The following is a 12406-nucleotide window of genomic DNA, read 5'->3' as shown; positions in this document are numbered from 1 at the left end:
AACCGTGTAAGGTGTTGCCAAGGTGGACGCGCTCTGCAGGAATCCTGAAAATAGCTAGGTAACAAGGGCAGTAAAGACCACCCAAGTGACCCGAAGCATCACTTGGCGAAGCCGCGTGGCTTGGTGGATAGAGCACAGGCCTTGGCGTCAAAAGGTCACGGATTCTAATCCCGACTCCACCAATCAATCAATTAATCAATCGTATTTATTGAGCGCTTACTGTGTGCAGAGCACTGTACTAAGCACTTGGGAAGTACAAGTTGGCAACATATAGAGACAGTCCCTATCCAACAGTGGGCTCACAGTCTAAAAGGGGGAGACAGAGAACAAAACCAAACATACTAACAAAATAAAATAGAATAGATATGTACAAGTAAAATAAATAGAGTAATAAATATGTACAAACATATATACATATATACAGGTGCTGTGGGGAAGGGAAGGAGGTAAGATGGGGAGGATGGAGAGGGGGACGAGGGGGAGAGGAAGGAAGGGGCTCAAATCACTTGACTTCTTTATGCCTCAGTTACCTCATCTGTAAAGTGGGGATTGAGACTGTGTGCCCCATGTGGGACGGGGTCTGTGTCCAACCTGATTTGCTTGTATACACCCCAGCGCTTAGCACAGGGCCTGGTATATAGTAAGCACTTAACAAATACCACAATCATTATTATTACCCCAGCCCTTAGAACACTGCCTGACACATAGTAAGCACTCAACAAATACCATAAAAAAGAGCTGGAGGAAGTATTGAGATGGGCAATCATTCATTCATTCAATCGTATTTATTGAGCGCTGACTGTGTACAGAGCACTGTACTAAGCGCTTGGGAAGTACGTTGGCAATCGATACAGTTAGAAGAATGGATATACTTCCCTACCAGAATTGGGACTCTATAGTCTAGAAAAGTGAAAGCTGAGCAAGAACGTGATCGGAATTTACCAGATTATAAAAGATTGGCACAGGCAAACATGAATTATTTATTAAATCTCAAAGCACTAGAATAACGAGACATCTACTGAACCTTGAAGGTGGAAGGTTTAAAAACAACAGAAGGAAACATTTCTTGACGTGGTCAGTAATAAGCAGATGGAGGCTTGTTACACAGAAAGTTGTCCGTGCTGTAAATATTAGCGGTCTGAGTGGACTTTAGGTAGAGTTCTTGATAAGTCGTCCATTATGGATTAGTAGAGAAATTGTTAGTGATGTGGTGGAAAGAAATTAAGGCTGTTAGTAATAATAATGAAGGTATTTGTTAAGTGCTTACTATGTGCAAAGCACTGTTTTAAACACTGGTAGTGGATAGTAGGTCCCAGAACATTAGAAAAGACAGTTCACTATTTCCCTCCAACATCCTCTTGCCAACAGAAGTCATTCATTCATTCATTCAGTTGCATTTATTAAATGCTTACTGTGTGCAGAGCACCGTACTAAGTGCTTGGAAAGTACAATTCAGCAACAAATAGAGACAAACCCTACCCAACAATGGGCTCACAGTCTAGGAGGGAATACTGGTCCGAAGAGAATACCGATCTGGTCGGTAGTCACATTTTTCATGTTCTTATGTTCTTTAAAATTCTGTGGCATTACCTCAGAATATCATAGGATTGATGCTCATAAAACTCTCCTATTAATTGCAAGGCATTAGTTTAATTTTACCAGAATAGTTTCAAATCAAGAAACCCACATGCGTGGACCACTGATCCTTGACAAATGTGGATCAAACAGTTTCTCCACCCTCTGAGCACTTGGGCTTATCATTTGCATCCATTATTACTCAGGGGCTGAATATCCAGTTAGAGTATTATTGAAACCACTTTATTGTAATCCTTCATGTTGCCCTTCCGAGTCACCCCTGATTTGCTCCTTTTATTCACCCCTCCCTCAGCCACACAGCACTTACGTACATATCCATAATCTATTTATATTAATATCCATCTCCCCCTCTAGGCTGTAAGCTCACTGTGGGCAAGGAATGTGTCTACCTACTCTGTTATTTTGCTATATCGTGCTCTCCCAAGCGCTTAGTTCAGTGCTCTCTGTTCACAGTAAGTGCTTATTAATCTTACTGCTCACTAGCAATTGTGCAAGGAAGTGGCAGAAGGAGAAGGAAGAAAGAGAACACAAAGCCATTTTGCCACTTGTTAGCAATTCAGTGAAATGTTGAGCAGGAAGAAGCTGAATGATGGGTTTAGTATTTCATTATCTGCAGGTTTTATTGTATTGCATTTGCCCTTTATCAGCGCTTAGTATTGAGTGCCTGGTACAGTGCTCTGCAGATTTAAATGCTCAATAAATATTACTGATTGATTGATATCAGACTAGATTATCAAATTCCCTGTAAACATACATAGAGTAATAATTGTGGTGTGTGTTAAGCATTTACTATGTGCCAAGCACTGGGGTAGATTCAAGATAATCAGGCCAGACATATTTCCTGTCCTACAAGGAGATTGCAGTCTATGTAGGAAGGAGAACGGGTATTCAATTCCCATTTGACAGATGAGGAAACTGAGGCCCAGAAAAGTTAAGTGACTTGACCAAGGTCACACAGCAGACACCTGGCAGAGCTGGGCTGAGAATCTAGGTGCCCTGATTCCCAGGCCCATGCTCTTTCCAATTGGCCACACTGCTTCCACCGCTTCTGAATCTTAGTTCTTCCCAAACCGCTTCAGGGAAAATTTACCTTAGTAAAACAAGTAGAAAGACTCCTGAAGCAATTTAGCAGAAGATACATGGAATTATTTCCCAAAATCTAATTGCCCCTCAGCTGAATCAAGGTAATGTTTCCATCATCAGTGGTTCCCTAGAGGTTTGAATCCAATCACTTTATGACCATAGAATCATTTCCCGACTGTTTTCCCTGACTCCCGCTCCCTTCTACCTTGCCTAGGCGCTTGGATCTGTCCCCTTTAAGCACTTTATAGTCACCCCACCTTCATCCCCACAGCACTTATGTAATAATAATAATAATAATAATAATGGTATTTGTTAAGTGCTTACTATGTGCCAAGCACTGTTCTAAGCACTGGGATAGATACAAGGTTATCAGCTTGTCCCACTTGGGGCTCACAGTCTTGATCCCCATTTTACAACAGAGAAATTGTGACTTGCCCAAAGTCACACAGCTGACAAGTGGCGGAGGCAGGATTAGAACCCATGACCTCTGACTCTCAAGTCTGGGCTCTTTCCACTAAGCCACACTGCTTCTCTACATATCCATAATTTATTTATTTATGTTGACGTCTATCTCCCCTTCTGTAAGCTCATAGTGGGCAGGAATCGTGTCTGCCAATTATGTGATTGTACTCTCCCAGGTACTTACTACAGTGTCATTGATTGATTGACTACTGAATTGAAAAGAATGACCTTCCCTCTTGCACAATTTGAGGCTTTTACTCATTCTCACAGTGCCGTTTACTTTTTAAAGAACTCATAGAGTGGGTCTGGACTATAGTGGACTGTTGATATTCAAGGAAATGGAGGAAACAGTATTAATAAGGCAGAAAAGGGGTCTTACCAAACACTTAGTACAGTGCTCTGCACACAGTAAGCGCTTAATAAATACGATTGAATGAAGGAATGCATTTGTGGCTGTCAAAGCAGCCTAAGACTGAATAATGGTTTGAGCTGGAACTAGTTTAGGGAATTCTTTTACTGCGAAGTTTGAAGGTTTCATGATTGCTCAGGTAGAACTTGTGGGAGTCCTTTTTATTCTTTCTTTTTTTTTTAACCGTTTTCATCCGTGAACGGGAGAAACCAATCTTTTATTCGTTTGTTTTGAAGAAACATTTGAATTGATTTTTCAAAACAAGCTGAAAGTGTGGGTCTGGGATTGATGGGCTACAACTGGGAGCATCTGAAGCTGGAGAAATCATTTCATTTCTGTGAACCGTTCCATGCTGATGGGTCGCTTACACCGTGGGGAAGGTCACAGTTGCCCAGCAAAGGTCACTGTTGGTCATCCCTCAATAGAAAGATAGCAAAATCTGCCTTTCTTAGTGTCTGAATACAAGTGCTGAATTGTACTTGCTCTGTTGTACGTTCCAAGCGCTTAGCACAGTGCTCTGCACACAGTAAGTGCTCAATACTGTTGAATGAGTGAATGAATAAAGTGCCTAAAGGTTGCAATTTGAAGGTCATAATTGGGTCCTAAACATTATTATCTTTTGGTTTTAAAGTGGACAATAATGTTGTCATCACCCTCTGGTGTGTATAAAAGAGGTTGCAAAAACTTATGGGTGGGTGGCCAGGGTCCTTTTCTCAGCATGTTCGTTTTCTCACCTGTTGTCTAACATACATCCAGTCACACACTGACACACTATCACACACTTACAGATTCAGGGTTCTTGCCAGCTCCAGACTTCCTCTTGCCTCAGCCTTACCCAATGACTGCCGCTCCGTGGAGATGGGCCTTTACCCCGGAGAGACTCCAATTTGGGCAAGGAAGGGGTTGGCATCCTGGAAGCCATGGCAGCAGGAAGATGAAATTCAAACAGGGGAGAGTTGTGTTGTGTGCTGGAGAGAGAGACGTTACTTTTGTGCGTTGGTAGTGCCGTAAGTTCACCGTGGGGAAGACCACCTTTCTACGGTGCTAGTTTTTCAGGAGTCAGTGATTAAGATCCTTCCCCTCTTCATCCCCCCCGCCTTACCTCCTTCCCTTCCCCACAGCACCTGTATATATGTATATGTGTTTGTACGTATTTATTTATTACTCTATTTTACTTGTACATATTTATTCTACTTATTTTATTTTGTTAATATGGTTTGTTTTGTTGTCTGTCTCCCCCTTCTAGACTGTGAGCCCACTGTTGGGTAGGGACCGTCTCAGTACATTGCCAACTTGTACTTCCCAAGCGCTTAGTACAATAAGCTTACACAGTAAGCGCTCAATAAATACGATTGAATGAATGAATGAATTAGAGAAGCAGCATGGCTTAGTGGAAAGAGCCTGGGCTTGGGAGTCAGAGGTCGTAGGTTCTAATCCCGCTTCTGCCATTTGTCAGCTGTGTGACTTTGGACAAGTCACTTCACTTCTCTGGGCCTCAGTTCCCTCATCGGTAAAATGGGGATGAAGCCCGTGAGCCCTACTTGGGACACCCTGACTACCTTGCGTCTCCCCCAGTGCTTAGAACAGTGCTTGGCACATAGAAAGTACTTAACAAATGCCATTATTATTTTTGAGAAGCAGTGTGGCTCAGTGGAAAGAGCCAGTGGTAGCAGTAGCCATATTGAGTGGCCCTTTGGTGCAGTGCACTGAACTATGTGCACAGAATAAGAAGGTGATAAATCCCCTGCCCATAGGGAGTTTGCATTCTAATGGGGGAGCGAAACACCTAGTAAAGTTTTCTACACTCAGTAGGCACTCAATAAATGCCACTGAATCGATGAATTTTTGAATAGCCACCTTTTCAAAGCAGCTTTTAATATTTGTTTTTCGCAGGTCACAGCGCAGTTGACATCACCAAGGTCGCAAGAAGACACCGCATGTCTCCATTCCCACTGACATCTATGGACAAAGCCTTCATCACAGTCCTGGAGATGACCCCAGTGCTTGGGACTGAAATTATTAACTACCGAGGTATGCCCAATCACTTCCCCCATTCCTCCTGCTTTTATCAACTCTGACTTCACTGGGGTAGTTCCAAAAAATTAGCTCTACCACTGAAGACTGGATGTCATGCCTGGAAAGCATCCTCGTTATAGAAAGAGCATTTTTACGGATTACAGGTCTTTCTGTCTTGAGGTTCAGTGAGTTCACTGGCATCAGAGGAGTGACCTCTGAGCACTTTGGGTTGTAGGAAATCAGTGAGGTAAGATAGGAAGGGGCAAGGTGATTGAGTGCTTTAAAGCCAATGGTAAGGAATTTCAATTTGATGCCGAGGTGGTTGGGTAATACTGGCGGCTCGCGAGGAATGGGGAAACACGGACTGAACGTTTTTGTAGAAAAATGATCCAGGAAGCAGAGAGAAGAATGAACTGGGGTGGGGAGAGACAGTAGGGAAGGAGGTCAGAAAAGAGGCTGATGCATTAGTCAAAGCAGGATATGATAAGTGCTTGAATCAGCATAATAGCAGTTTGGATGGAGAGGGAAAAGGGCAGATTTTAGCCATGTTGTGAAAGTAGAACCGGCAGGATTTGGTGACAGATTGAATATGTGGGTTGAGTGAGAGATATAAATCAAGTTTAACACCAATGTTATGGGCTTGTGAGACGGGGGGATGGTGGTGCTGTCTACAGTGATGGGAAAGTCACGGCTGAGGACGGGGTTTGCGTGAGAATATGAGGAGTTCTGTTTGGACATGGTAGGTTTGAGAACTTATGTGGGACAGGGACTCTGTCCAATGCAATTACCTTGTATCTACCCCAGTGCGTAGTACAGTGCCTGGCACATAATTAATGCTTACTATTATTATCCAAGTAGAGATGTCCTGAAAGCAGGAGGGAATAAAGAGACTGCAGAAGAGAGCGGTCAGGGATGGAGAAGTCGATTTGGGAAACATCTGCAAAGAGATCAGGGAAGCAAATGAGTTCTCCAAGGAAGTGAGTGCAGATGGAGAATAGAAAGTGACCCAAATCTAAGCCTTAAAGGACTCCTACAGTTAAGGTGGGAGGCAGAGGAAAGAGACTGTAAAAGAGACTGAGAATTGGAGGAGAGGCAGAAGAGGAGGAACTTGTCAATGAAGCCAAGTTTAGCTAATGTTGCCAGGAGAAGGGGTAGTCCACAGTGTCGAAGGCACTAGGAGGTCAAGGAGGGTTAGGATGGAGTAGAGGCATTGGATTTGGCAAATAGGAGATCATTGGTGACCCTTGAGAGGGCATTTTCCTTGGAATGAAGGGAGCGGAAGCCAGATTGGAGGGGGTCGGAGAGAATTGGACAAGAGGAAGTGGAGGCAGCAGGTATAGACAATTTGCTCAAGGAGAGGAATGGTAGAAAGAAGGTGGGGTGAGGGACAGCCCCTCACAGTTTGAGAGGTTTAATTGAATGATTCTGAAGTACTCTCCAGCCAGGCCAAGCTCACAGGGCTGTTATCCCAGCCATGGTCCATGCCCCTTACAACCAACCTTCCCCCATCTCCAGTTCTCCGGCCTTTTTTAAATGGTATTTGTTAAGCATTTACTTATGTGCCAGGCTGGTGAGCTGATGTACATACAAGGTAATCGGGTTGGACACAGTCCCTGTCCTGCATGGGGCTCGCAGTTTTAACCCCAATTTATGGATGAGGTAACTGAGGCACAGAGAAGTTAAGTGACCTGCCCAAGGCCACACAGCAGACAGAGCCGGGATTAGAACCCAAGTCCTTCTAACTCCCAGGCCCATTCTCTATCCACTAGGCCACCCTGCTTCCCAGGCTTGAGTTGGTGACGCAAGAGTGCAGTGGTCAAGGGCTGGAACAAAAGGTTGCACTAGTTGAGGATCTCTGACTTGGAATTTCCAACTCATCCTTGGAATTTCCAACTCATCCTTGGATTCCCTTCAGGTGGTTCCTTGTTCTCTGACCATCCACCTAGCCTTCTGGTAGTCAGGCAACTCGGAATTCTATATCTCTTTTCTCTAAGGAGGAAGAACAGCAAAAACATGACTGATTAAACTCACTCAAGAAGAGCCAGGCAGGTCATTCTTCATCAGAAGTAACTTTGATTTGCAGTTTTTAAATCTTTATTTAAAAGTAGAGTATTTGCCTGAGTTGCCCTCCATATTCAAAGAAGATGCAACTGACATTAAAATACACGCTTCGGACATATGTGAAGCTGATGGTATCTCTTTGGAATGCTCAGTCATTCATTCATTCAATCATATTTATTGAGCACTTACTGTGTGCAGAGCACTGTACTAAGCGCTTGGGAAGTACAAGTTGGCAACATACAGAGATGGTCCCTACCCAGCAGCGGGCTCACAGTCTTGCTATCTGTTCACATCTCAGGAGGGTCCATGCTTGTTCTTTGTGGTGCCTGGCACTGTTTTAGCTTTTGCCTTCTCGTCTCGTGATCCTTAACAAATGTCTGCTCAAAAAGAACTTTTTTTTTTTGACTTGGGTGCACCACTCTGGTCAGTCTGGAACAGTTGACCCCCAGAGTCCACTGAAGTACACCATTTTCTGAGATTCTTTAAAATTGTTTTAAGAATCTTTAAGATTCTTGAGATTTTTAAGAATCTTAAAAAATAAGATTCTTTTATCCTTTAAAAATTTCCTCTTGTCCTCCTTGCTCGTAGTTTTCCGGTTTCAGCTCACCACAGAACAGCGGTTTTAGGTATCCTACCGTCTTCCATTCTCCTCACCTTCCAACCTAAAGCCATTTGTGTTGAGTTGAGCTTCCAGGCTAGAAGACTGATTTTGTCCTACGACTTTGTAGCTCATCATCTGTCCTTGCTTTTTGAAGTATAGCTTGTAAGAGATGCCAATCAAACTGCTCAGCTCGTTTGACGGAGCAGCTGAACCAAGTCCAGATCTTGAACAAATCTGCAGCTCTGTAGACCTTTTAGTTTCATCTATATGTTGCCAACTTGTACTTCCCAAGCGCTTAGTACAGTGCTCTGCACGCAGTAAGTGCTCAATAAATACAACTGAATGAATGAATCTAGAGCCTAATATCTCTCTGCCTCCACCCAGTCTCCTATAGGATATGTCACCTTCTCGATTTGATTGTCCTCTTCTTTACCTGCCTAGCCACCAGGAACTAGTAACAGAGCTCTGTGTTGCCGACGTAGCATTTTATTACGAGTTTGCCTTCCCTGGTAGCAGGCTGATATATTACCATTTTATACGTTTGACATCAGCCTGTATCATCTGCCTGATTCAGCAAAGTGGTTTTCATCCACTTGCGGGTATTCTTAAATGCATAACCCTAGGATTCAGTCATCTGTGCGTAGCAGTTATTGAATGATAGTCTCTAGGACTTTGAATAATAACTGTCATGAATTGGAAGAGTTTCCCAGAGGCTCAGTAGCATATTTTAATACCTGCATCCAGGTCACATTCTGCATCCTCCAGCATGACTGCATAGGATGAATTGAACCAAACAGGGCCCATTGTGCTACACTCCTGCTCTACCCCATTGGTGATGGGGAAGGTTAAGACGGGGCATCCCCAGCTCTACCGTAGGCAGAGAGCCGTGCCAGGGTGAAGAAGATTAAACGTCCCAGGCTCACGTGCAAGTAAAACATGGGTCATGGGTTCTAATCCCAGCTCCACCCCTTGTTTGCTGTGTGGCTTTAGGAAAGTCACTTCACTTCTCTGTGTCTCAGTTACCTCATCTTTAGAAAATGAGGATTAAGAGTGTGAGTCCAATCTGGGACAGGAGCTGTGTCTAACCTGATTAACTTCATCATCATCATCAATCGTATTTATTGAGCGCTTACTGTGTGCAGAGCACTGTACTAAGCACTTGGGAAGTACAAGTTGGCAACATATAGAGACAGTCCCTACCCAACAGTGGGCTCACAGTCTAAAAGGGGGAGACAGAGAACAAAACCAAACGTACTAACAAAATAAAATAAATAGAATAGATATGTACAAGTTAAATAAATAAATAAATAGAGTAACAAATATGTACAAACATATATACAGGTGCAGTGGGGAAGGGAAGGAGGTAAGATGGGGGGATGGAGAGGGGGACGAGGCGGGAGAGGAAGGAAGGGGCTCAGTCTGGAAAGGCCTCCTTGTATGTACCTCAGTGCTTAGAACAATGTTTGGCACATAGTAAGTGCTTAACAAGTAACATAATTTATTAATATTTTTATTATTATTATTAAAGCACCCAGATTGAGTAAAGTCATATTTTCTACTAACTGCAGGATTATAAATTATATTCATTTTCCAAGGCAGCCAAATATACTAAAAAATTCTCAGTTTCAATCTACTGACGGTATCACTGCTTTCATGCAATCTTTATAAACCATTTAGAGGTCTTAGTATTTTTCCCCACATTTTTCCTTTTCCTATGGCACTGCAAATATCTTGCCTACTGTGTTCCACTGTGATTTGAAGCCATCTTGTGATTCTGGGAAACTTACGGAGCATCCCGGCTCTACCATGGGCAGACAGCCGTGCCAGGGTGAAGTAGATTAAACGTCCCAGGCTCAGGCGCAAGTAAAACATGGGTCATGGGTTCTAATCCCAGCTCCACCCCTTGTCTGCTGTGTGGCCTTAGGAAAGTCACTTCACTTCTCTGTCTCAGTTACCTCATCTTTAGAAAATGAGGATTAAGAGTGTGAGTCCAATCTGGGACGGGAATTGTGTCTAACAAGATTAACTTGTATGTACCTCAGTGCTTAGAACAGTGTTTGGCACCTAGTAAGTGCTTAACAGGTAAGATAATTTATTACTATTAAAGCACCCAGATTGAGTAAAGTCATATTTTCTATTAACTTCAGGATTATAAATTAAATTCATTTTCCAAGGCAGCCAAATATACTAAAAAATTCTCAGTTACAATCTACTGATGGTATCACTGCTTTCATGCAATCTTTATAAACCATTTAGAGGTCTTAATATTTTTCCCCACGTTTTTCCTTTTCCTATGGCACTGCAAGTATCTTGCCTACTGTGTTCCACTGTGATTTGAAGCCATCTTGTGATTCTGGGAAACTTGTTAAACCATATTCTTCGAGGCCCGACAAAGGAGTCCTCTGTCTAAGTTCTTGCCAGAGGGTAATGAGATGCTTCAATAGTTGTCACAGTGTGATCTATCACCTTTTTTCATTCATTCAATCGTATTTATTGAGCGCTTACTGTGTGCAGAGCACTGTACTAAGTGCTTGGGAAGTACAAGTTTGCAACATATAGAGACGGGCCCTACCCGACAGTGGGCTCACAGCCTAGAAGACTGTCTTTTTTTCCTGAAGACGGTGACGACAGCAGCATTTTTGAGATCAATCTCCTCAGTCTTATGTTGAGGAAGACCTATTTAAGTAGGATGTACTTTCCATACGGAGTACAAGCTATTTAAGAAAGATAATAATAATAATAATTGTGGTGTTTGCTAAGCACTTACTATGTCCCAGGTACTGTACTAAGTGCCGCGGTGGATACAAGCAAATCAGGTTGGCCACAGTCCCCGGCCCGTGTGAGGCTCACAATCTCAATCCCCATTTTACAGATGAGGTTACTGAGGCACAGAGAAGTGAAGTGACTTGCCCAGGGTCATACAGCAGAAAAGTGGTGAGCCGGGATTAGAACCTATGACCTTCTGATTGTCCATTATGCCATGCTGTGCCTTCTATAGGTGTAGATCTCAGCACATACGAGCAGGTCCACGTGCTTCTCCATATTCCATACCTCACGACTGTTGTGGGACCTCCTCAGCCTTGGAACATTATCAGATCTTTGCATTTTGGAGGGTTTTCTATATTTTGCAGGATCTCATCTTCAGTAGTAAACAGTGTGTTGAGGATAAGCTCAAAATGGTTCCATCTTTTCCTTGTCTGTGATGAGACTGGAATAACCCGATAGCAGCACATACAGAGAGCACATACTGTAAGATCTTTAAGGGTGTGTAGACGTCTTGGGTTTGACTTGCCGGCATAACTTTTGATCTTTTCTTCTTTGTTGAGGTAAGTGGTTCAGTGGACCAGAAATCAGGAAACTTGAGTTTTAATCTCAGCTCTGTCACTGGCGTACTGTAGAATAATAATAACAATAATTTTAAAAATAACAATTTTAATATTTGTTAACCTTTCTGTTCCTCAGTGTCCTCATCTGTGAATTGAAGATAACTCCCTAACTCTTGTGGGTTTCCTGTGAGGGACAGGGACCTTTTCTGATGGGATTATTTTGCATCCGCCAAGTTTAAGACCGATTCTTGGCAAATAAAAGGAGCCTAATAAATACCGTAACTTCTTTGGCATCATACCTCCTGATACATAAGTTACCTCAATCAATCAATCAATCAGTCGTATTTATTGAGCGCTTACTGTGTGCAGAGCACTGTACTAAGCGCTTGGGAAGTACAAGTTGGCAACATAAAGAGACAGTCCCTACCCAACAGTGGACTCACAGTCTAAAAATAGTCTAAAAAAGTACCTCGATTTGGGTACTGTGATGCAGGTTTCTTTAAGGCTCATTTTTTTTTTTTCTGAGGTATAAGATGCCGCGAGATATTGTTGGTGCAGTATTTGTTTTGCTTTAAGTAGACTTTTTATTCCCGAATCAATCTTGATAATTTCACCTGGCCTGACCCAAAGTTGTGAAAGATGCCTAATAGACAGTATGACAGAGAAATGTCCCTGCACTGCTTGTATAGGAGATTGCAGTTGGAATTTGCTACTCCTTGCAAATATCTTCATTCTCTAGGATCTTACTGGTTATCTGTCTTGGCAGGATGGAGACCATTTTTCTGATGCAGTGATTGTATAGTCAAGGTGATTTGGAGCACAGCAGAGAGTAAAGTAATCAATAATGATAAT

The 12406-nt window shown here is 42.8% G+C and overlaps 1 protein-coding gene across 5 annotated transcripts in view; it reads left to right on the top strand.

The window, feature by feature from the left end:
• The window catches only part of GPHN (gephyrin), a 720134-nt gene that overhangs the window by 582519 nt on the left and 125209 nt on the right, over positions 1-12406 (top strand). For all 5 annotated transcript variants that reach the window (XM_038765627.1, XM_038765623.1, XM_038765626.1 and 2 more), the window contains one exon: positions 5444-5581. In XM_038765627.1, the coding sequence (XP_038621555.1) occupies positions 5444-5581 (138 nt within the window). The remainder of the gene's footprint in view (positions 1-5443; positions 5582-12406) is intronic.

The sequence above is a fragment of the Tachyglossus aculeatus genome, chromosome 23 (genome assembly GCF_015852505.1).
Source record: "Tachyglossus aculeatus isolate mTacAcu1 chromosome 23, mTacAcu1.pri, whole genome shotgun sequence".
Taxonomy (NCBI): Eukaryota; Metazoa; Chordata; class Mammalia; order Monotremata; family Tachyglossidae; genus Tachyglossus; species Tachyglossus aculeatus.
Note: the sequence above shows the minus strand (reverse complement) of the source record. Positions and strands in the feature narration are given on the sequence as shown.